This window comes from Myxocyprinus asiaticus, chromosome 43 (genome assembly GCF_019703515.2).
Source record: "Myxocyprinus asiaticus isolate MX2 ecotype Aquarium Trade chromosome 43, UBuf_Myxa_2, whole genome shotgun sequence".
In the NCBI taxonomy this organism is placed as follows: Eukaryota; Metazoa; Chordata; class Actinopteri; order Cypriniformes; family Catostomidae; genus Myxocyprinus; species Myxocyprinus asiaticus.
Window position 1 is genome coordinate 7,861,014 of NC_059386.1, and position 26,116 is coordinate 7,887,129.

General features: G+C 34.0%; 1 protein-coding gene across 3 annotated transcripts; it reads right to left on the reverse strand.

The window, feature by feature from the left end:
- Positions 1-1,329: 1,329 nt before the first annotated feature.
- On the reverse strand, positions 1,330-15,301 carry LOC127433143 (SKI family transcriptional corepressor 2-like). Of its 3 annotated transcripts, none has more exons than XM_051684809.1 (10): positions 15,069-15,301; positions 14,078-14,148; positions 8,167-9,997; positions 7,535-7,598; positions 6,770-6,847; positions 4,635-4,697; positions 4,415-4,513; positions 2,944-3,011; positions 2,238-2,300; positions 1,330-1,909 (listed from the first exon to the last, which is right to left on the reverse strand). In XM_051684809.1, exons 3-9 carry the CDS (start codon positions 9,925-9,927, stop codon positions 2,241-2,243), a joined length of 2,193 nt encoding a protein of 730 aa, XP_051540769.1. In that variant the 5' UTR covers positions 9,928-9,997; positions 14,078-14,148; positions 15,069-15,301; the 3' UTR covers positions 1,330-1,909; positions 2,238-2,240. The 3 variants fall into 3 exon arrangements, with proteins under 3 accessions (XP_051540769.1, XP_051540767.1, XP_051540768.1); XM_051684807.1 differs by having other exon boundaries at positions 4,635-4,700; XM_051684808.1 differs by lacking the exons at positions 14,078-14,148; positions 15,069-15,301 and adding an exon at positions 10,890-11,082 and having other exon boundaries at positions 4,635-4,700.
- Between the last annotated feature and the right edge of the window lie 10,815 nt (positions 15,302-26,116).

A 26,116-nucleotide genomic window follows, 5' to 3' on the forward strand; every position in this document is an offset into this window, starting at 1 on the left:
TGGGCGGTACACTGGTGAGGTGACAAGAGGCCTTTTTTTTTTTTTTTTTTAATGGATGCCTATAGAGGAGATGCTTCATTACGCTGAATAAACTGCTTTTGTGACGAAACAGCTCGTATCTTAATTAATTTACCACCTTTCAGCTAATCTTCAACATGTATTACACTAAACAAGCCATATGGACTGAGCTATGTGTGGAGTTTATTATGATGAAATTGCTATTTTATAAGAGAAAACGCGGGCAATTTTGCGACAGTTAGCCGTCAGATTACGGCTCTCCCCATTCATTTGTATGACATCCGCAAACGTGACTTACTGTCGTTAAACGCTAGTTGACCGCACGCTTCCTTCATAGTAAAACCCTGATGTTGTTTGAAAATCTCTGTCAAAGAAAGAGTTTAGATTTGTACTTTTCGACAGAACTCCAAACAAATGTGCTGTGTCCATAGCAACAGAAGATTTATTCTATTTCTACATTGTAGATATTTAATTTTAAATATTAACTACATTTTAGAAAGCAACCAACTTAATAATTAGTTTGTTAAAGGTGCTGTAAGCGATTTTAGCGTTCTGAAGTTTTACTTGACTGAGCCATTAAATTAGCCACGCCCCTTTCCCCAAAAAACCCGCCCTCCAAAGATATTTTTGAGAGCAAAAAAGCAGCATTGTTTGTTCCTTTGGCTGTCAAATTCAATAGTGGCACAATAGCGCTCTCAACTGACAAACATAATGAATTATAGCCTCAATGATCCGCTTCAAATACAACACTGTGAGAATGAGCAAAATGATTGGCACCAACACATTTCTGTTTGCGGTTTACAAAGTCTACAGCTGTCACAGAGACCAGTGAGATATCTCAGGACAATATTTCATTAGTATCTTTAAGGGAGTAGGATTTTATTTTATTTTATTTTTTTGCATATTTTTCCATGAAAACAAATCGTTTACAATACCTTTAATTTATTATATATATATATATATATATATATATATATATATATATATATATATATATATATATATATATATAAAAGCAGTATTGCATAGTAATAGCCTAAAATAGGCCTAACATTATAGTATAATTAACATAACTTAATGTAAATTAATTATAAAAAATTATTATATAATACATGTTTAATGAATAATATATTATAGGCCTAGATAGGATATTTAATATTTTTAAACACCAATATATCACGTTTTGTTGTAGTTATTTAGATACAACATTTTACTGAACAGTAAAATGTACAGCCAATAACTATTACACTTAAAATATTTTTTAAATGTATTTTTCTATAAAAGAATGCTCAGTCCCATGTATAGGTTTTCATATGATAGACTTTAATCATCCACATAAATAGTAGAGAAACTACAAGAACATATTTAAATACACTTGCATGAACAATTGATAACTTTATTTTTAATCTTGTGTTTATGTCAATGTTGTATTGAAACAGGCAAAACAAGAAAGGTTTACACACTTTCAGATTGCTCTTAGACATATGCCACAGTACAGAGCAAACCATTCCCCCCACAACCTCATTTTTGTACATTTAAAACCTATCGCTAATATATTTGTACAGTGTGCTGTTATTAATAAATAGGTAAATGCATGGGTAATAAATAAACTTAAATACATTTATAAATAATCAAAATGTTACTGTACAGGAAATATGACAAATGAATTATAAATCATTGGTATGTGCATTTCATTGTTCTGTGTATAAGTAGAATGATGTGTCATTTGGTTTTTCATTGACATCATTCATCCTTCTCATTCCAGTGAAAGCAGCTCATGGAGCAGAGGAAGTTGTTTCTTTTGTTGTGCTTGATGAATCATCGAGGAAATTTGGATGATTGTAACCTTGTCAAAATGTTGAGCGTTTGATTTTATTTCAGATGAAGTTACCTAAAACACCACGATGAAGATTTTCAAATGTATACATACAAATGTTGAATTAAGAACATAAAAAATGCAAGACACTGTAGGGTTAAGTGTGACATTTAAAATATGTTTTGTACTCTTATTTTAGACAATAGACACCGTTAAGTAAGTCACACTTAAAAATGTATGTCATTGCATTAGGTAACAAAATATCAAACCAAATGATATATTACGTTTCATTCTTTTTTTTTTTCTTTTTTTACTACAAATAATACATTTTTAAATAAGACATTTTGGAGCAATTGTAAATCTTTCTCTATTGCTATTACATTTAAATAACTTCCATACTTACCATTTAGCTTTTGTTTAGATGTGCTGCAACCTTTTCTTTTCTAATGATGTTTGCATAGGGAATCTAAAAAAATGTCCACATTAAAGAATCGATTAGTCCTCATATTTATGTTCTCCACCAACAATAACAAAATATCTGTTAGCTCACATTAACATGAAGGAACCATTACATGAGATAAAGCAAAAAATGATTTTTTTGTTTTTGTTTCGAGAAGCAGAGATCAAAAGGTTTCAAATTGTATTATGTCCAGTATGTACTGAGAGTTTTCTGCATTACTCAGATTCAGTCTTTAATCTGTCATGTTGCATTCTCTCATATATGATGCCCCTGGCTTGATGGATGATGTTGAATTGAGAGAACACACAGAGTCAGTCTGCCAGCATCATCCATGTGTTAAAACACAGATGTAAGAGTGATTAATGTCATGCTGCTATACAATGTTGAACCAGTTCTGGACAACTAAAGATTGTGACACACCAGATCCTGCTGGTTGTCTGTTTAGAACTTTCTTTTCTCTGTAACATACATATAATGCTGTGAAATAGATAGTACCGGATGAATACTTAATAGTACAATACTTAATGGTAATAATAGTACAATAGGGTCATTTGAATGATTTATAGATGGGGGTTTTTTATTCATAAGGTAAATTACGACCTTATTTTGTTTTTATACACACAGAATAAATGAACAGAGGACTTCTTACCATCTGTAACTGCTGTACCATCTCTTCCCTGTAAGCCAATTCTCTCTTCATGTGGTCCTGAAAGTTATCTGTGAAAAAGCAGATTTTAATAACAGCCCATTTCTTTCTTTCTTTCTTTCTTTCTTTCTTTCTTTCTTTCTTTCTTTCTTTCTTTCTTCTATTGTACTGTATATATTATTTTATCTTTCTTTTCTTTCTTTCTTTTTATCTATTATTCTTTCTTTTTTTCCTTTATTTTCCCATTTTCTTTCTTTCTTTCTTTCTTTCTTTCTTTCTTTCTTTCAATTTTATCTATTATTTTTTCTTTCTGTCTTTCTTTTCCACATTTCTTTTCAGTCTTTCTTTTTTATCTATTATTCTTTCTTTTTTCTTTATTTCTTTCTTTTTTCCTTTCTTTTCCTCTTTCCTTTATTTTTTCTTTATTTTGTATTTTCTTTTTTCCCTTTCTTTTCCCCTTTCTTTCTTTCTTTCTTTCTTTCTTTCTTCTATTTTCTCTGTTATTTTCTCTTTCTTTTCTTTCTTTTTATTTTTTATCTATTATTCTTTCTTTTTTCTTTCTTGCTTTTCCCTTTTTCTTTCTTTCATTCTTTTTATCTATTGTATCTATTATTTTGTCTTTTTTCTTTTCTTTCTTTCATTCTTTCTTCTTTTTATCTATTATTCTTTCTTTTTTATTTTTTTCCCTTTCTTTTCCCCTTTTCTTTATTTCTTTTTTCTTTCTTTCATTCTTTCTTTTTTATCTGTTATTCTTTCTTTTTATTTTTTCACTTCCTTTTTCCCTTCTCTTTCTTTCTTTCTTTCTTTCTTTCTTTCTTTCTTTCTTTCTTTCTTCTATTGTATCTATTATTTTGTCTTTTCTTTCATTCATTCTTTCTTTGTATCTATTATTCTTTCTTTTCCCCCTTTCTTTTCACTTTTCTTTCTTTCATTCTTTCTTTTTATCTATTATTCTTTCTTTTTCTTTTCTTTTTTCCCATTCTTTTCCACTTTTCTTTCTTTCTTTTTTCTTTTTCATTCTTTCTTTTCTATCTATTATTCTTTATTGTATCTTTTCTTTTTTCCCTTTCTTTTCACTTTTTCTATCATCTGTCTATCTATCTATCTATCTATCTGACCCAGTTGAACTGATGTACAAAGGTCTACTCCAATTTTTTTTTTACTTGCATCATCTATTTTGTTTTACTTGAATATGACTTTATCTGACATGACATCAAGTAATTAGGTGATAACACACACACACACAAACACACTAATATCATTCAAATATGCAAAATGAAAAACCAATACATTACACATGCATTGCTTAAAAGTTTAACATAAGATTACTTTAAATTTATAGATTTAACTCAATTTAACTAATTGTGGAGTTGTATGGAATTAATGGTCATTACTTCAAAAACAAGAGGGTTCTCTGACTTGTACATGCTAAATCGTAATGGCAGGGCATGTGAAATGAAGTAAGGATACTTACGGAAAACTGGGAATGGAGAGCTGCCTTTCAGAGCATGAAACTCCTGCTCCAGTCTCCTCCGTAAATCAATCTGCTCAAGGAGAACTTTCTGCAATTCCTCTGATAGAGAATTTGCACAATAAATAGAGATCAGACACTAGCATGAGCTTTGCAATCCAAAATATGAATCATTACATTTAGAGCAGTTTGTAAGGCTTTTTTAATAGGTTTGTGATCTCACCTTTTTCCATGTTCTCAACATCCTTCTTGAGAGATACGGGTGAATTTGAGTCTTGGCTTTGATCTGCTGAGCAGAAAAAAGTGTAATATTAGAATTTGTCGATATATTTGATTCATAACCTTGCAAGTATTTATCCATGCACGTTTCTAAATCTTCAACCAATCTTCTGGATGAGAACTGGTACAAATCATGAAGTACCACGAGTAGCCAGGAGAGGTCAGTCCGACAACAGGATATTTGAAACAATCAAACTCTGATTGACATGCAAAGAAAGTAGATTCATTATTACAGTAAGCAGTCCTGTTTGTAATACGAAACAGAAAATATAATGCTGTTTTTGTTGGAATGGGGTGATGTATTTATCTTCATCATGATATATGGTAAGACGGTGAATTGTTGTAATTAAGATTAATATAGTGGAATACCCATACAAAAATCTCATTTATGGCCATACATGAACATATGTATAAAAATATAGTTAATTTATTTAAGAATATTCAACAAATTCAAATTCAAATAGTATTTGGGAAAATATATATTACATACTGTATGAAAACGTATGTGACTTTTTATATCAGTGAAAATAATATATGAACAATTTCATATACATATTTTGCATATATTGCCATATCCGATTTCTGAATGGGATATATCTCTGCCTGCGTAGATTATTATTATTTTTTTTTTCAACATCAAAATTTTAGGTTAAAATTAGTAAGGGAAAGATTATATTTTAGGTGCTGTGCCTTAACTAGATCATTATAAATTTCTTAAATACATTTTCAAAAATATACATATTCCATGTATTCTTTAAATTAAAATGAGGTCATAAAAGAAAATTCATAAAATGCTGTTTCAAATTTTTTAGATGGAGTATAGCATGTCACACTGCAGAACATGTCAACTTCCCAAAAGTATTTCATGTCTCCAGTCCAGCTTATATTTACTGTACTGATATAAAATATACATACGACTCTACTAACTCAACAAAATAATCCCAAACAGTTCTCAATGTCTGATTAGTGCATTCAACTGCAGCTAAACTAAGTCATTAGACCTTGCCCTTACAATATGGCAATTTCATAACACTGTTGAAAGTGTTCAGAAAATTGTTATGTTGCAGATTTCATTAATGTTACTGCACTATTGAATCATGAAACTATTCTAAATGGTTTTGATTGGAATCCTGAGGAGTTGGTGTGTCTATAACGCACATTTCTACTGCCTGTGTTTTTGTGTCTATATATCGCAAATGGCTCAAATGAACTGATCCAACACATTTGTATAATCTTCCCCTCATTCGGCTCTCTCTCTCTCTCTCTCATTTCACGTCTTGCCTCCTTAAGCCGAACAACGTGTTCCTCATTTGGAAAGCGGCCTTGTTCTCGCTCTCCGCCTCTCTCTGTCTCATTTGACAAGCAAATTTGCAGACACTGCCTGAGGATAACAACCTCGTTTGACAGTCAATTAACCGTGAATAGTCAAAGCCAAGGCAGTTTGCATTATATAAATGGAAAATTAGATTATTATTTTTTTCTTCTCTCCCAAGAAACAGAACTATCTTTAAGACACTGCCTTTAGACTCTTTGGCAAATCAGAAGTTCTAATCACGTTTGCCAGTAGCCCCTCAGAGACATTTAGCAATCAGGCAAAGGTGGTTTCATTTAATTTGTTTCATGTAATTTTTTCAAATATATTATACAATATATGAGGAGATCATCATCGGCTTGGTAATATAAATGTTGGCATAGATGTCATAAAACTCTTTTAATGTCTTTCTGACAGATAAAAGGCAATAAGCTATGATCTTTCTAATAGAAGATTTTCCAGAGCAAAAGGCAATTATTTCCATTTGATATTGTTCAAATGGTGATTGTCACCTTCCCTGCGTTGAGCTGATTGTCTTGCTGAACTGTTATGGCTCCCTACAGAACACATTTTCCCAATGACATTGTGGAGAGAACTGCTCCATTTTAGGAGTGTGGCGAGAGTATATTCCATCCTGTATCTTTTATATTTAGATTAATCCTAATATCCTTCCAGGGATGGGCTAGCCGTGCCGTGCAAATTATTTTGCAGCCCTCATGCTGTAAGTGCTGGATGTAAAATGGAGATAAAGTGGTGTGTGTTCTTACTTGGAGTCTCTCGCCAGTATTCTGGTGCTGATGTTTCTGTCTCTGGGACAAAGAAACTGCTTTGCTCTTTGTTGTCATCTAAAAACAATAAAAAATATGACATTAAATGTAAATGTATGTAAACAAAGAAATAAAACTGTAAATGTGGTAAGGATGCATTTAATAAGGATGCATTTAATTATTTGTATTAATTATTAGTCATAAGTGAATTTAATTTTACAAAAGGAAATAGTGTTTTTAATATGATGACCTTCAAGATAAAAAAAAAAAAAAGAAAAAAAAAAGAAAAATGCCATGGTTGTAAGGCATTATATATTTTAAATAAAATAAAATAAATTAAAAGTATTTTAAAAATTATAAACATTGTCCTATAAAATAAAATAATGTCAGAACTTAGGCCATGGTTCTAAAGCATTGTCCTATAAAATAAAATAAAATAAAATACAAATAAATTATGTCCGAATAATGTAATTTTGTCAGAAATGAATTTTCTAAAATTATGACCTTCAAATAAAGAAAGATTTATTTATTTTTTACGTTGCCATGGCTATAATTTTTGTATTTATTTATTTTATTTATTTTTTATAGATAAGTTAAAAATGACATATAAATAATATTAGATAGAAATTAACAAGATAATATTTTAAAACATTTAAAAATAAAATAAAATATTGAGTAAACAATAAATGCAACAAATTAACCCATGCAAGAAAAAGTTGCATTACAATATTCATATTTGCTTGCAGTCGAGTTTCCATTTCTCACCTGAGACTGTTGTTTTGTTTTTGGTTGCGTAGGCCGGCAGCCCATCGTCTCTGTTCTTATGTGCCTGCAACCATAAAACACCAACGATGTCTGATTAGAACTGATTCATAACACCAGGCCAATGGTTGAACATAGAGCAACAAAATATATCAGTCAGCCCAAAAGCACAGAATTGATTAGCCTTGAGAATGACAATGCTGTTATGTTTTATATATGATCCTGATGCTTGTTCAGCTTGTGGTGTGTTACTGGGTTTGTTTAGATAAATCAACACACCACCAGTGTGCTAGTGTTCCCATGTGCATGTGTGTGTTTGTGCACTAAGGCTAATTGCTAAAGAGCCCCAGTTTCCCTTTCCGCCATTAAGAGTGACTCTTCCTGTTTCATCTGTTAATGTGGTGTCAGAAGGTTAAAGATTAAAAGGGCTAATAGGCAGAAGTGACAAAAGAGAGCAAACATAATGTCGCTATTAAACAAAATACGACTGGGCTTATTAGGAGGGATCAGAGAGCTCTGAATATTTCATTTCAGTAGGGAGCTAGCAGACTATCAATCTCGTTATGCATACAGCCCCTGCCAGCCAATAGCCCGCATTTAAATAATTAGTTAAAGTGCCTGGAGGGAATATTTACATTTTTGTATGCGGTGCTTTCCTCCAGTGAGGCGTGAACGGGGCTGGGGACTTTGAGAATTGTAGGTGGACTGACAGCGAGGCTGGGTTTGTCCTCGCCTGAGGTCTCTGTGGGGATGGTGGGGAAGGAGGTCTGTTCTTTGACCTGCTCTCCCACGCTGCTGTCAGGAAGTCCGCGTATGTGCAGGTCACAGGGTTGCTGCAACGTTTGATGTGGTGGTGTTTGCAGGGTCCGTTTGCTAAAGTCCTCTTGTTCCTCGTCTTGTTTGGTCTCCACGTCCACTTCTTGCTCTTCGTCACTTTCACCGCTGTCACTCTGGTAGCTGCAGCTGGTACCGGGAGAAAGGTGCCTCTCAGGCCCAAAGTCCTCTAGGCTGCCGTGGAACTTGGCAATGCTTTCTGTGTCTTTGACCACAGGGCGAAAGGCGGAGTGGTAGCTGGCCTTGCGGGCTTGCAGTGAGGGAGCATCCAGCAGCTTTAGCCAGCCCTCTGAAGCAGGTCGCAATTCAGAGGTTACAGTTGGGCAGTCGCCCTCAAAAAGCCCCGATCTGGAGTTGGTGTCCAAGCCAGAACTAGCATCGCCCTGTTCAGACAGATCCAAAAAGGCTTGTCTGAGAGATGGGCTTTCTGTGAGGGAGGAAAGGGCATTGGGTTGGGGTTGGAGATAAGTGGGTACTGGAATGCCCCCTGCTGCCCTTGGGGGCCAGAACATGCAGAAGGGTGGGTAAAAAGCATCCTTGCGGCCGGGCCAGAGAAGCCCCGAGAGGCCACTGTTTTTCTGTCCATTGGTTGCCTCATTGTCATCCTTCTTTTGTTGACAAAGGCCAAATGCAGGGAAGGTGTAGGGACTAGGGAATAGTGACGTTGTTGGGAACTTCTGCAACATACCGAAACCTTTGCTTGGGACTGGGATGACCGGGTAATTTCGGGGGGCTTTGCGGTGCGAGAGGCTGTTGGTGTCAAGATCATCATCGTCCTCATACCTGCCCCTCTTCTGGGCCAGTTCTGGAGAGATCATGTGGGGTAAAACCGAGTTGATGGCCTTTACAGAGCCCATGGATGAGCAGTTAGAAGAGGGAAGGGCCCTTTTGCGACTTCCTCCATTGAACATGGCTTTAACATCCTCCCAGGCAAACATCAAATCATCTTGTGGTGTTTTGTCTGCCAGTTTAAGATGTCGACGCCAGGAGTTGAAGTTGGCAGCATCTGGCTGTGTGTACTTGGCCTCAGGTGTGCGGTGTGAGTGGAAGATGAATTTGTTAGGAGAGAAGTACATATTACAGTAGGAGCACTTGATGCATTTAGCCCTGGAGCTGTTGTAGCGTGCTGGAATGAAACTTCCTCGACAGCCCCAAGCGCATTCATGTATCACGTCAAAGGCAAAGTTGTCTGGAAGCTTGGGTGGCGAGTTCTCACCCAGGAAAGACTTGCACAGTCGCTCGGCTTCCCGTTTGGTGATCATCCCACACCGGCGTGATGAGATGGGCATGGCGCCTGCCCGCCGAAGGATCTCCAGCTGGACTGGGGTGCACTGCACGCAAGTGATGCCCAGAGCCACACGACGATTATGGATCTCATTGTAGCTGTAGTTTTTTAAGAGGGTGTTGGATATCTGAGCCAGGCATAACCGCTCTTGGTGGTCAATTACCAGTGAGACAATAGGCACCCCATAGAGGATGACCTGCCCAACTTGGTTGGGCTTGAGGGAGGATCTCGGAGGTGTGAGAGGCTCCTGCTGAAATGAACTCGGTGGTGTGGCCATCACAATGTTGCTTGGTCCAGGCAGAAGACTTTTTTCCGTTCTTTGGAGACCACTGACTGGAGATTATAGTCTGTAAATACATTTTTAAAAAAGTTAAAAAAGGCAATGAAAAAAAAATCTATTCTGTTTTTATAACAGGATGTTAGCAGATTATACAAAATGTGTCAAAGCTGTCTGATACTTATTTGGTAATGTTAGTAAACCACAGTTATTAAATAGACAGCAGAATTCTATTTTACCATATGCACAAATTGAGAATAGAAATTAAGAATTGTAAAGCTTTTATCACATATGTTAGACAGTGTGTTAGAATTTGATGCAAAAAGCTGATATTATAAAAACTTATAAACTTAACTTAAAAAGTGAGAGAAAAAGACTAAGATGACCAATCAGTATGATCGCAATTTAAAGAAAAGTAGCCTAGTTTTAATTGATTTAAAATAAAATAAAAATAACTAAATCAGAACGAAGTGAGATTATTTATTGTATTAGTTGAGCACGCAAGTGCTATGAAGCATGAGCGCATTGTTTCTTTCTTATACTATTTATTGTCTTTTTCTTCTTTTTTCTCTTTATTTATTTTTTGAAGCCCGTTAAGTGTAGCTAATGCTTTTTAATAAACGTTAATAATTTTGATGATATTTCAAACAAACAAACAAACAAACAAACAAACAAACAAGCAAAGCAAAGTTCGCTTGCAGAGAACAGGTAGATTTTTTCCATACAAAGTTAAAGCAGCTCCGCGGCAAAGTTTAGGTAGTTTATACAATAATAATAATAATAATAATAATAATAATAAGCCTAATAACGAATTTAAAATTATATTTAGCATAAAAATACAAATTGTGCATCTACAATTTTATCTGTATTGCGTTTACGAAAAATAGACATTTCAAATGACTAAACAAAACAATTCTCATTGACATAAGGACTCATACATAAGTTTTTATTTGTTGGCTTACCTCCGCGCGCTGTCGGAGGTGTCCCAAAGCTACAGAATATAAATCATGTCCGTATTCCATATGAATATTAAAAGTTCGCTTCGAAAATACCACCGGTCAACGAGACCGTACAAACAGGCCTACTACGCAAGAAAATAAATGTTCAATATAAGGACAGGCTCCTTGATCGCGTCCAGTTAACAGTAGAGTAACAGTCGCTGGTGTAAAAGCGAATAACCGCGCATCTCACACACCGGCTCTTATTCCCGGCGCTGAACGTGAGTGATTGGCGTGACTCTGCCCCTCCGAAGAGCCAATGACGTTTCACTAACTGCCACTCAAACACACTAAAGAGAAGCTCAAACAGGAGCCGCAGGGGCCCCCGGGCTGAAATCTGAATGAGGGGGAAAACCACCCAGAACCACCCATGTGTAATCGGTTTATACAAGCAAAATTATTTCATAACTTGTGTTACATTTGAAATAGCCGAAAACCAATAAACAAGACCTAAAGTCTTTTTACATATTTAAAGTGCGAAATCTGTTAATTGTGGGCTTCGTCATTTTACGCATTTCGATTATTACCTGAAATGGAAATACGGAACGGAATAACGGAAATACCATCGTTAGCTTGATACTAAATTAAGAAAATAAATGTAGTATTTGATGTATCACAGTATTATTTCATTAATAGTCAAATAACGCCTTACAACATGTTTTAGAGTTGTTTAGTTCGTTTTTATCAAGGCCTAGGCCAAGTACTTGTTTTGCTTTCAGGTTGAGCTCCAAATCGCGTCAATATTTGAACTGCATAAAAGCGGCAAAAGTAAAATATTCATTATGCATATTTACTGTAACGTGTAGTCATGTAGCCTTGTTGTTGCTTATTTATTTTTTTATTTCGCTAATTTCGTTCAAGGTCTGTATTGCCAAACACGGAAACTGTCCAAACTGTCACGGTATATTGAGCCAATTTTCACGCATTCATCCTGTAATAAATCAAGAGAAAGGGGACAAATGTCGGCATGACATTTTTTCATCATTATGAGGGTAATACATGGGCTGTACATACTGAATCGACCACAACCGAGAGTAAAACGAATCGTTTGATACCGATGACATGTTGTCCGACAAACCACCTCATCAATAATATTTCTACAATAGTCAAGTGGTGCACTATTGATCTGAATATGAAAAATCATATTTTTCATTTGAGAAAATATCTGTTTTACCAATGGCAATCAAATGTACTCGCTCCAAAGATTGAGAGTGTTTAATGTCGGGATTACAAAAGTTATTACAACTGAACGATGCAGATGACTTGTTACGCATTTATAATAAGAATAGTGGGTTTAATTATGACCTTTTTTTTTTTTTTTTTTTTTTTGTCGCGATAATAGAATTCATATTAAAGGTCAAGTGTTTTTTCAAAAGCAAAGTCACATTGACAGGAAAGAGAGGGTCCCATCTGCAGCCCCCTAAACCTCATTTAGATCCCACCCCGCTTGCTTTTGTCTCCCCATAGCCAAAGAGCACTCCTCTCATCCTGTTACAGCAATCTGGAAAAAAAAATAAAAAAATTAAAAAAATAATAATAAAAAAAATATGATAGACTAATAATATTATTAAAATAAACAGAATTGTATAATGCTTCAACTAAGTTCGTGACCATTCAAATAATTATAAAATGTCTTTAAACACTTATTGATATATTTTCATTATAGGCTGCTTAAAATGGTATATTAGCTGATTTGTTAAGCGTTATATGCGGTTTATAAATGATTTATTAAGGATAGCTATTATAAAGTGTTATCCGATGTATCTTAAAGTGGAAAAAAAAAATCCTTGTCTTTAAACACTTATTGATATATTTTCATTATAGGCTGCTTAAAATGGTATATTAGCTGATTTGTTAAGCGTTATATGCGGTTTATAAATGATTTATTAAGGATAGTTATTATAAAGTGTTATCCGATGTATCTTAAAGTGGAAAAAAAATCCTGCTCTATATTTCAAACATTAACACAGGTATCACACCACTGATTATCATCAGTTTTGCATCATGCTGAACAGCTGCATAAACATTTAGGCCTTAGAAAATCATATTCCATGTCTGCTTGATGCATTAAACGCTGTCAATATGTATGTTAACCCTACTGTGAAATTAATCATGCGTTTAAAAAAATTACTTATGTGACCTGTCAGGGTCAAAACAGAAGGAAAACGAGGGAAACATAATAGCTACACGAATAGGACATTACACATCAAATCCATCATCAAATCAAATATCCACCTCAGGCAAACTGTTAATATTTTTGAAACAAATGAGGCGACTCCAAATCAGGTTTACTAAAAAAATCAAATAAAACGAATTCTCTTTTCCTTGCTGTTATGCAACTGTAGACTCTTGTCTGACCTATAATTATCATGAACAAAAAGTCCCACAGTACACCGCGGTCTTAATAGGCCTGAGTACACTGTCCTATATTATAATCCTCATTTAATGCTGGAGATCTACAAGAAAATGGCAAGACTAAATGCCACTTCATCTGTAAAGACTTATCAAGCAATATCATTTAAATACAGCCCATCTCATCAGGCTTTCAACATTAAAAGTATGCAGTAGATGTTTCCATTAAGCATCACACTTGCAGACAATGACAAAGAATTGCATGAGGTTGTTACTTCGCTAGTATGACATCATTCAATGCATTAAGTTAAACTTGCTGGCTTCCAGTAGTCTATAAATATATATTATTACCGCACAAGGTAATCAAACCCCATGCATCCATTGACTGATAGAAGGCAGTATATTGTACAATTAGGCAACAAGTCAATAGTGTGGTGCCATCGGGATTACAGAAGTCTTGAGTTTTGTGCAATAAACAATTAGTATTAAATGTGTGTAATTAATCGCTTTTCAGAATGCCAACACACTTCCACTGTAAAACAACAAAGAGAACCACATGATCATTTTTGTTTTTGTTGAACGATTAAGAGTCATTAAGACAGTGTGGCAAAAATTATTCTCAATTAACACTTAAAAAACTAAAAAGATATATATATATATATATATATATATATATATATATATATATATATATATATATATATATATATATATATACCATTTATTTATATATTATTATTTTTATTTTTATTTATTATTTCAAATGACTGCAAAGTCAAAAGTCATGCTGGTGAAAATACCTTATCCAGAGCTCACAATAATCGTGTTTTCTTGCTCAGTTCAGCTCACTCTTCCCAACATCAGTCAAACCCTGAAATGATTAGCAATATTTTAGCATTTACCAGTCATAAATTACAATATCAACATTTTTAGAGTCCATCATGTCTCGTGAACGTGTTTGACTGACAGTTCGATTGGAGTTCATGAAATTATAATAATCTTTTGTAACATTACAGTGCAGAAAGTATTTTATTTTATGATTATTTCTAGTTAAAATGAGCGGTACCAGAGATATTAGCGACTAGCAAAAGTTTTGGCGTTAGCTCCTTGCCATTCATTGAACCCAAGAAGATTTATAGGCCAAAATAAATGGGCCCAACTCAGAAATGTAAGAATGAAATCTTTCACAAGCAAAATAAATAAATAAATAAATAATATATATAAAAAAAAAAAAAAAAAAAAAAATCTATCTGACAAAAATGAAATGCGTGACAAATAAAAAGTTTAAAACAAATAAACTTTCTAAAGCTGTTTATAGCCTTCTAATTTAGCTGTAGGCTAAATTTAGTCAAAGAAAGTTTAGTAATAGGTAGTTGTAAATGTAGTTTGCATATTTTGTCACACAAAAATTATTATTATTAATAATAATAATAATAATAATAATAATAATAATAATAATAAAATAGGCTACACATCCCTGAACTTTCATGCTGAGCCGAAAAACTGCGAAGACCCGCCAATTTTAATGAGAATATTATTATTTATCAAGCTTGATAAAAATTTTGAAAAAGAAGATAAGGGTAAGCAAATCAGCTTTTCTGCGTTTCATACATGCTAGATTACTTAATTAATATTGTTCCTCCTAGAAATAATACAATAAATGCATAGTAAACTGTAATTTAAACCGCACTATCTAGTAAAAGCCATTATTTGGCTTTTGGCACAAACTTTAAATTACAATGAACATTACACATTTTAAAGCTCATTCAAAAAGCCTCAAATGTAACTTACCGTATTGCAGCATGCAATAGCGTCTCGTGCTGACAGCAGCGCGCGAAGCTTCTCAATGGGATGAAGCGTCTTGCGCTTCCTATCTCTTCTTGCAGGATATTCCAAATAAAAGCTTCTGAAATGCTGCTCTATGTCCTATAAAGAACTCAAATGTTCATGTGCTCTACTGAATCACAGTCAGTTGCGTGAGGCATGCAAACATTAGGAAAACGGCACTGCATTGCTCTTGTGCAAGGGAGACAAGCTTGAGAAATGCGCTCATTGCAGCCAATGCTGTCACTGCACTTCACATCCCAAAGAGTCCCAAAGAGGTGGGGCTCTTTACAGGATGATAACATGGATAATGGCAAATCATGTTTGATCTTTCCTTGTCTGAAAGTTTTTGCAAGGGAAAAAGTGTCTGGTTTTTACTGACTGCTGACTGAATCTTGATAAGGTAGGCTACAGTAAAGAAAATGTGAAAATGCATGACATTCCACACTCATATTGTAATGCAATGCATTTTTTAAACTCCTGACCATTCTTATATAATGAAGAATGTTTATATATATATATATATATATATATATATATATATATATATATATATATATATATATATATATATATATATTGTGACATTAATCATATTTGCACACTTTCAGGAATTATACAGCTTTGTTTAAAGAATCTAAAAGCATGTTTGTAATAAGCTATGCAAAATCTGGAACATTTAATTACATAATTTTCAGCTCCTTTGCTTTAAAGCAAGGCAAAGTATGAAAAACAAAGTACATCTCACTTTAAACTTTGTTTTAATATGACTGAATCAACATGACTATATTGAGTCACACCACTGTAAGTAATTTTTATTAAACATTTTCAATCCAGGTAGAAATAGCTCATTAAGGTAAAAATGCATGTCTATGCTTTAGATACATGCTGTGTTGCTTTCTCTCCGCCAGATCTCTGTTATTTTGGGATCAGTATGAATGTAGTGTATTTTCTGCACTGAAAACCAAATGTCAACCTAAAAATGTTCTTTATGCTGTAACATCTAAATCAACTGGTTTTATTCAAGTCAGAAATATTATTTGACATTAATGAATCAACCTGAAAATATAGGTTACACCAACAAAACTAATTTTAAGGTGTAGATCAGGTAGAAATAGTTTCTTAAGGTAACATTTGGAGGTTACTTGAAGTGCTTGTTACAGTGTAATTTAAGAAAGTGAAATGGGCAGAGATTGCTTATATGTTAAACAACCCCTTTTCTTCAGATTTTTACAGGTGACATAAACAGTTCCAAGACAGATATTGAAGATAATGACAGGATGGTGAAATGTTCAAACAGGTCAGCTGCTGGCCAAATTTATTTAACTGGTTGTGAATTGGTGTCAGTTTGCTTGCCAAAGCACTGTCTGGTAAGCCTAAACCTATATAAAATAAATTCTTCATAAAAAAACAATTATTTCACAACAAACTGCAATAGAACTAAATGTTTATATTCATTTTCCCTTTGGAAAAGGTTTATTAATTATTTAAAATTCATTTACAAATGCATTATAAATCATTAATATGCAGTAATAACAACATGCATAAAAGGGTGACTTTTATGCTATACCTGTCAAATAGTGACACACGTGTTACCTCACATGTTATAAATGGTTAATAACAATTATTTAACATTAGATACTGTATGAAAATGTGCCTTAATGTAAAGCGGATTCATATGAAATATTTATTAAGGAGGTGCCAACATTATAAACTTTTGTACATAAAGTTCAGTATGGTTTATTGATCAGGAAATAGTGTTCTTGTTGCTCAACTGGTAGAGCATGGTGCTAGCAATGCCAAGCTCATGGGTTTGATTCCCAGGGAACACACAAAGTGATCATATATATATATATACACACCTTGAATGCACTGTAAGTCACTTTGGATAAAAGTGTCTGCCAAATGCATAAATGTTAATGTTAAATGTTATCATCCGGCTTTATTATCTGATTCATGCTGTGAATGAGAATGAAGACATGAAAAGTGTTTTTGCAGAAGACTTAGATAACTAGGACTAGGTAAATTGGGACAGCAAAATTACATAATCCCTCATTTTAATTTCACCATAATAGTCTTTTGTGCTGCATTGTGACATAAATCTTGAATTATGGCATTTTAAGTTTGTATAAATATTTATAAATGTATTTATATGTAAGTGAAATGCTCGCTATATGGCATGTATTGCATGAAAGTCACCCTTTTTATTCATGTTGAAATAACTGCATATAAGTGCTTTATAATGCATTTATAAATTAATTATTAGTGATTAATGAACACCTTTATAAACCCTTAACAAAGGGAACATTAATGTCACGTTATCAAACTATTAAATGGGAACAAAACAGACCGTAAGGGACCTATAAGCCAACAGCTTATTTTAATGTGTAATTAGGCTTGATATCGAACAAATACAAGTAAATAAGTGAAGTTGGATCCCATTACAGACATGATTTTGGTGTTGTTAGCGTTATGTTCTACTCATTGATCTACAAAAACACTTTAAAGCTGTGCTCTCTGAAATGTGCTCTAACTCCTCACCAATTCTGTGAAATTCGGTTCAACATCAATTTACTTTGCACTAATTGAAAATCCAATCCAATTATTATTTGAGTAAGACACCAAAGTAAATTAAGGGGAAAGCATAAAATATCCATCAGCTAAACTTTATATGTTGTCCACTGTCAATAACGCAAGAGGATGAAAAGGTCATGGAGGCTGTACAGGGTGAATAGGGATCACAGCTAAGCAAACTCTCCTAACTTCCACTACCTTAATTACTATGCAGGTTGAGAGCCAGGTCTTTTATTGCCTTCATCATTAGCTCTTTGCAACAGTCCTGGACAGGCTTCCTTTAAGGAGCTCACTGACTCATTGATCAACTGGCATCACTCTCAACTGATCTGCAACATGTGAATGGGCCGAATCTCGGTCTGTCTCTCGCTGTCTCTCTCTGGCTCGTTAAGTGCTCTCCTTCTCTCTTTCTCTCACCACTGACTTGTAAAGAGCTTTTAATGTGGCTATTAGAGGAAGTGAACAGGATGTGTGTTGAAAACACAGCGCTTCATTATTTATGAGGAGGTTTAATCTGTTGCTTAATCACCATTGTTTGCGCAAAGCAGGTTTGGTGTTAGTTGAGTACTATGAATTGATCGGTCCTTTCGACAATTAGCATGCTGAAACAGAAAGTTGTTTCACTTTTTTTTTTTTTTTTACAATTATGCTCTCACAGTGGAAGTCTGTGGGGCATGGCACAAGCATTTCACAAATGCTGTCGATACATCTTAACTTGTATTTATTCAATTATTGACTATTCATTCATTGAATAATACTTTAACATGCACCTGTTCTTCTGATTTCATCAATATTTTTCAAAAAGTGGCAGTTTTTTTTAAGGTTGAAAAGAATCAGATGGTTTCCCTTGCCCTTGTAAAGAACATTTCTGCTTGGAATCTTGTAACCTGATGTCAATGCTTTTCAACTAACCAGTGCATTCACACCAGTGAGGCCTAACCGTTTACTGTTGTAATTCTCCATGTCATATCAGAATGTCTCTGCAGTCTCTCAGGCTGTATTAATTGTCTAATCCATAATCCATCTTTAATCCACAGAAACATATAGTGGCAAATATGGGAGTGCAAAGATTAAATTGTTTACAGCTCATTGTTCACTGAGAACAACAAATCAAATAGTGTGAAGAGAGAAAACACCTTGTTTATCATAACAAGAATGAGCTGTAACTGCCCCTCTCACTGGTTCCCAACCTTCTTGTTTGTCATGCTGATAAAATGACACTGAAATCAAAACATTCACAATCATGTTAATGTATTTAACCCATTGTTTTGATACGAGTGGTAATACTGACCTACAAAAAGATAGATACCACAATTGCAGATAGATAGATACCACAATTGTTCTACTGTAATGTAGACAGACAGACAGACAGACAGACAGATAGATAGATAGATAGATAGATAGATAGACAGATTGATTGTATTGAGGTATAGGTAAAGTACAAGTTTTTGATTAAACAGTGTTCCATAAATCCCATAAAACAACATTTTTATTTATTATTCAAGCATTACATGCTTGGCAATCATACACAAACAACCATTAGCAAACTTAATTATTTCAACAAAACAACATTTAGATCTTTCTCTGCTTTTTAAATAACAATTGTCATTAGCTGACTGTTGTAAACAGCAACAATAACAAACACATTAAATTAATCTACCCTTAATGTAATTGATGAAGTGTACTTAAATATTGCTCACAACATGAATAACAAAAAATCACTAGAACAAGCATATGTCCCTCTCTAAATATAAATATAAAAAATTAATACCCATTATGCCATCATCCAATGGTGACATCAGGATTGTTTCACGTATAAAAGAGGATTACAGTGGCTGTTGTTTTTGATATTAACACAAACAAACAAGCTGTTGTCATGTGATGAAATGATCGATGGCAAATTGTTTTTCATATTTTCTTGTCATTAAAGAGATTACATGTGTACCAGAAATGTATCTCTACTTTAAAAAACATACCTTAATCTAAATCTGATATGTGTTTGTTTAATGATGATGTACAACTGTGTTTACATGTACTGATGTGTAACATTACACATAACAAGATTGAATCATGCAGTTATTGCCAAATTTTAATAATATTTCAGATTATTACAGATTGGTAACGCAAATTCTTATAACTTTAAAAGCTTATATAGTAACATTAATGGATAAATATCTTTATTTATATGAATATTTAAATAGAATAATAATAATAATAATAATTATATATATATATATATACACACACATACTACCGGTCAAAAGTTTTGAAACACTTACTCATTCTTTGTAATAATTTTTTTCCACATTTTAGAATAATAGTAAAGTCATTAAAACTATGGAATAACATAAATGGAACTATGGGAATTATGTTGAGACTAAACAAAATCCAAAATAAATAAAAACTGTGTTATATTTTAGCATCTTCAATATAGTCACCCTTTGCCTAGAATTTTCAGAAATGTACTCTTGACATTTTCTCAACCAGCTTCTTGAGGTATCACCCTGGGATGCTTTTTAAACTGGGCACTTATTGGCTGCTTTTCTTTATTATTTGGTCCAAGTCATCAATTTCAAAAACGTATTTTTTTTTATTTTTATAAAATTTTATATTTATAATGAAATAAATTAATATGGTGGCACAATTATATTTTTGTCTACAAAACTAATTTCAAACATTTAAGCATACACCTTCAGATCAAAAGATTTTTAAGATCATGGGAAACATTTCGGTCAAGTGTTTCAAAACATTTGACCAGTAGTGTATATATATATATATATATATATATATATATACATATATACACCGATCAGCCACAACATTAAAACCATCTGCCTAATATTGTGTAGGTCCCCTTCATGCTGCCAAAACAGTGCATCTCAGAATAGCATTCTGAGATACTATTCTTCTCACCACAATTGTACAGAGCGGCTATCTGAGTTACCATAGACTTTGTCAGTTTAAACCAGTCTGGCAGTTCTTTGTTGACCTCTCTCTTCAACAAGGCATTTCCGTCTACAGAACTGTAAAGAGTAAATTCTAGAGACTGTTGTGCGTGAAAATCCCAGGAGATCAGCAGTTACAGAAATACTCAAACCAGCCCATCTGGCACCAACAATCAAGACACGGTTCAAATTACTGAGATCAAATTTTTTCCCCATTCTGATGGTTGATGTGAACATTAACTGAAGCTCCTGACCTGTATCTGCATGATTTTATGCACTGCACTGCTGCCACATGATTGGCTGATTAGATAATTGCATGGATGATTGTTGGTGCCAGACTATTTACTATAAATTTACTATAAATAAATATTATATATATATATATATATATATATATATATATATATATATATATATATATATATATATATATATAAATAAAATAATACATACATACAATAAATAATATCTAATAATAAATAAGTTAATAAATAAGTTAAATATAAATTTTATATACACTGGTGGCCAAAAGTTTGGAATAATGTACAGATTTTGCTGTTTCGAAAGGAAATTGGTACTTTAATTCACCAAAGTGGCATTTAACTGATCACAAAGCATAGTCAGGAAATTACTGATGTAAAAAACAACACCATCACTATTTGAAAAAAGTCATTTTTGATCAAATCTAGACAGGCCCCATTTCCAGCAGCCATCACTCCAACACCTTATCCTTGAGTAATCATACTAAATTGCTAATTTGGTACTAGAAAATCACTTGCCATTATATCAAACACAGTTGAAAGCTATTTGGTTCATTAAATGATGATTAACATTGTCTTTGTGTTTGTTTTTGAGTTGCCACAGAATGCAATAGACTGGCATGTCTTAAGGTCAATATTAGGTCAAAAATGGCAAAAAAGAAACAGCTTTCTCTAGAAACTCGTCAGTCAATCATTGTTTTGAGGAATGAAGGCACTACAATGCTTGAAATTGCCAAAAAACTAAAGATTTCATACAAAGGTGTACACTACAGTCCTCAAAGACAAAGGACAACTGGCTCTAACAAGGACAGAAAGAGATGTGGAAGGCCAGATGTACAACTAAACAAGAGGATAAGTACATCAGAGTCTCTAGTTTGAGAAATAGATGCCTCACATGTCCTCAGCTGACAGCTTCATTGAATTCTACCCACTCAACACCAGTTTCTTGTATAACAGTAAAGAGAAGACTCAAAAAAGGAAAAGCCACTTTTGAAACAGAAAAACAAAAAGAAAAGGTTAGAGTGGGCAAAGAAACACAGACATTGGACAACAGATAATTGGAAAAGAGTGTTATGGATCTTAACCCCACTGAGCTTTTGTGAGATCAGCTAGATTGTAAGGTGCATGAGAAGTGCCCGACAAGACAGCCACATCTATGGCAAGTGCTACAGGAAGCGTGGTGTGAAATATCACCTGAGTATCTGGACAAACTGACAGCTAGAATGTAAAGGATCTGCAAAGCTGTCATTGCTGCACATGTAGGATTCAACTCTTTGAAGAAGTTTAAGAAGTTCTGAATTTTTTTTTCCAAATTGTAGTAGTAATTTTTCACGTTATTAATGTCCTGACAATACATTGTGATCAGTTGAATGTCACTTGGTGAATTAAACTACCAATTTCTTTCCATAAGAGCAAAATCTCTACATTATTCCAAACGTTTGGCCGCCAGTATATACAGGTGCATCTCAATAAATTAGAATGTCGTGGAAAAGTTCATTTATTTCAGTAATTCAACTCAAATTATGAAACTCGTGTATTAAATAAATTCAATGCACACAGACTGAAGTAGTTTAAGTCTTTGGTTCTTTTAATTGTGATGATTTTGGCTCACATTTAACAAAAACCCACCAATTCACTATCTCAAAAAATTAGAATACATCATAAGACCAATAAAAAAAACATTTTTAGTGAATTGTTGGCCTTCTGGAAAGTATGTTCATTTACTGTATATGTACTCAATACTTGGTAGGGGCTCCTTTTGCTTTAATTACTGCCTCAATTCGGCGTGGCATGGAGGTGATCAGTTTGTGGCACTGCTGAGGTGGTATGGAAGCCCAGGTTTCTTTGACAGTGGCCTTCAGCTCATCTGCATTTTTTGGTCTCTTGTTTCTCATTTTCCTCTTGACAATACACCATAGATTCTCTATGGGGTTCAGGTCTGGTGAGTTTGCTGGCCAGTCAAGCACACCAACACCATGGTCATTTAACCAACTTTTGGTGCTTTTGGCAGTGTGGGCAGGTGCCAAATCCTGCTGGAAAATGAAATTAGCATCTTTAAAAAGCTGGTCAGCAGAAGGAAGCCTGAAGTGCTCCAAAATTTCTTGGTAAACGGGTGCAGTGACTTTGGTTTTCAAAAAACACAATGGACCAACACCAGCAGATGACATTGCACCCCAAATCATCACAGACTGTGGAAACTTAACAGTGGACTTCAAGCAACTTGGGCTATGAGCTTCTCCACCCTTCCTCCAGACTCTAGGACCTTGGTTTCCAAATGAAATACAAAACTTGCTCTCTGAAAAGAGGACTTTGGACCACTGGGCAACAGTCCAGTTCTTCTTCTCCTTAGCCCAGGTAAGACACCTCTGATGTTGTCTGTGGTTCAGGAGTGGCTTGACAAGAGGAATACGACAACTGTAGCCAGATTCCTTGACACGTCTGTGTGTGGTGGCTCTTGATGCCTTGACCCCAGCCTCAGTCCATTCTTTGTGAAGGGTGTCAATGATTGTCTTCTGGACAACTGTCAGATCAGCAGTCTTCCCCATGATTGTGTAGCCTAGTGAACCAAACTGAGAGACCATTTTGAAGGCTCAGGAAACCTTTGCAGGTGTTTTGAGTTGATTAGCTGATTGGCATGTCACCATATTCTAATTTGTTGAGATAGTGAATTGGTGGGTTTTTGTTAAATGTGAGTCAAAATCATCACAATTAAAAGAACCAAAGACTTAAACTACTTCAGTCTGTGTGCATTGAATTTATTTAATACACGAGTTTCATAATTTGAGTTGAATTACTGAAATAAATGAACTTTTCCACGACATTCTAATTTATTGAGATGCACCTGTATATATATATATATATATATATATATATATATATATATATATATATATATATATATATATATATATACATATTATTACTATTTATTATTATTATTATTTTTATTATTATTATTTTATAAAATGGCCAACAGTTCTTTGAGTTTAAAAGGCTTTATGCCTGGAACTGAGAAAGTAAAATGCCTTCCAAACTCTGACAAACTCATTTGAAAGGAGCTTAAGGGATTACCTCATTTTAAACACCAGCTTCCTGACTTTATGGTTAGCACGAATACTGTGTGACCACATTTGTGCTTCTTTATCCACAACATAAAGGATTTTTTTTAAAAAGAAAAGAACTTTTTCTTTTATTAGCATTTTTGTTGTTGTTGTTGCTTTTAGTAGTTTAACAATGTAAACTGTCAAAAATAAAATAAAAATAATAATCCTTGCAGGTACATTTTTGTTCCAAAATGATCAAAACATATAAATGTACATTTAAAGGTTCATTATGGTACAGTGATGTACACAAAATGAGTTATATAAATTCTTTATAAACAAGTTTTAAATGAGTTATAACTAACTAGAGGTACAAAAAATGTCCTTAAGGGGATAATGGTTTAATATTTTTGTGTTACCTTTTAGTTTTTTGCAGTTTCATGAATTGCATTGTGCTATATAATTGTTTTGTGGTGTGATTTTGCCTAAAAGGTTCCCACTTTGACAACTTAGTCAATAAAGTGACAACATGACCCTCTATCACTGTAATAAATGTGCTTCATGTGGTAACATCTAAATTAACCGGTTCTATTAAAGGCAATAAATTACATGCATTAAATGAACGTTTCTTTATTCTGAAAAAGTTCAGTAGCTACAGAAATGTACTTTCAAAAATAAAAGTACCCAAAGAAATAATTAAGAAACTAATTTAAGAAATGCTTTCAATGCTTTCCACAATAGAGAGCGGTTGATTACAGCAGTCAGAAGAGAGAAAGATATCAAATTTGATGTCAGTCCCTCAGCAGCTCTACTAGAAACATAATTGCAGCTGGTAACTTGTTTTTTGAAAACTTATCCAGGATAATATAATTCAAAGTATTATGTTATAAATTTACACTAAATAATTAAACAATTACAAATATATATATATATATATATAAAAAACGTTTCCAGATTTACGCTACTACAGTAAATAAGGGGGAGAAGCGTCATCATAGTCTGTCAAAAGGGCCTATTGTGTGAATGGTATCATATATGATAGCATGAAACATATGTGCCACATATGCGCTTTATCAGGCACTTATGTAAATATGTTGTTGTTCTTTTAATATCCCCAAAAAACATGACAGTTGCTATGCACACTGCACGCGAAACTGCTAAATTGACAGATGCTTTATTTTTTAAGTGCTTCTGGGTATTTTAATGTTATCACTAGTACTTAGCGGTTAGCGACTAACCCCAGTGACTTATCCATATGGATTACTGAACTCTTACTAAAGAGTGGAAAAGCTCAGTTTATTATTCTTAAGTGAAAGTGTGCTGGAGAAAGGGGAAACAAAAAACATGTTTACACATTAACAGTGAAAATCATATGTGGCATATTAGTGGCCCTCCAGATGTTGCCGTGGTAATCTGATGCGATGCACTCTGATTGGTCAGAAAGTTGTAATCATGATTTTTTTTCTCCAGCAAACTGTTAATAAAATGCTTTCACTCTTATAGCAAACTAAAGGTCATCCTTCTTAAATAGGTTAAAGCGCTTTGATTTTCAACATGCCACAATCTGTCTTTACATCCTTCAGAATTACTTTTAAATGCACAGTTTTAAAGTTTTGAGTTAAATATGTTTTTTTCACTTATGGGTGTCCTTGTTCCCTTCAATATGGGTTTATAAAGGGGCAGGGCCGGTCAACCCATTAGGCGACATAGGCAAGCGCCGATCTACTGAGCTAATAAGTATAAGTTCAATCTGTGTCGAACAAAATGCACCCTGTGTGTTCCGATGACGTGGTGTGGTGCCCCCCACGGAACAAATAGACCATGTACTAAATGCCTTACTACCATACTACTCTTACTGTTTCTGTTATACCTGTGTTTGGCAAAAAACAGTGAGAGTATTATGGATAATATGCCATTGTGAACACGGCCATAGACTCACAAGCGCGGGGCTCGTGAATCTTAGCGATGCCAGATGCGTGAATTTATCAGTCTTTTGAGTCAGTTCGTCTCTATGAATTTGTCTAACGTGCGAGCTGAATCGGTACTGGAGGGTCTCGTCTAGGGTGCTAAATGGGGTAGGACCGGCACTGTAAAGGGGTTTATTACTGAGTAATATGTTATTTACAAATGGATTATAAATCATTAATAAGCATTCATGGGGGGGCCTGGGTAGCTCAGCGAGTATTGATGCTGAC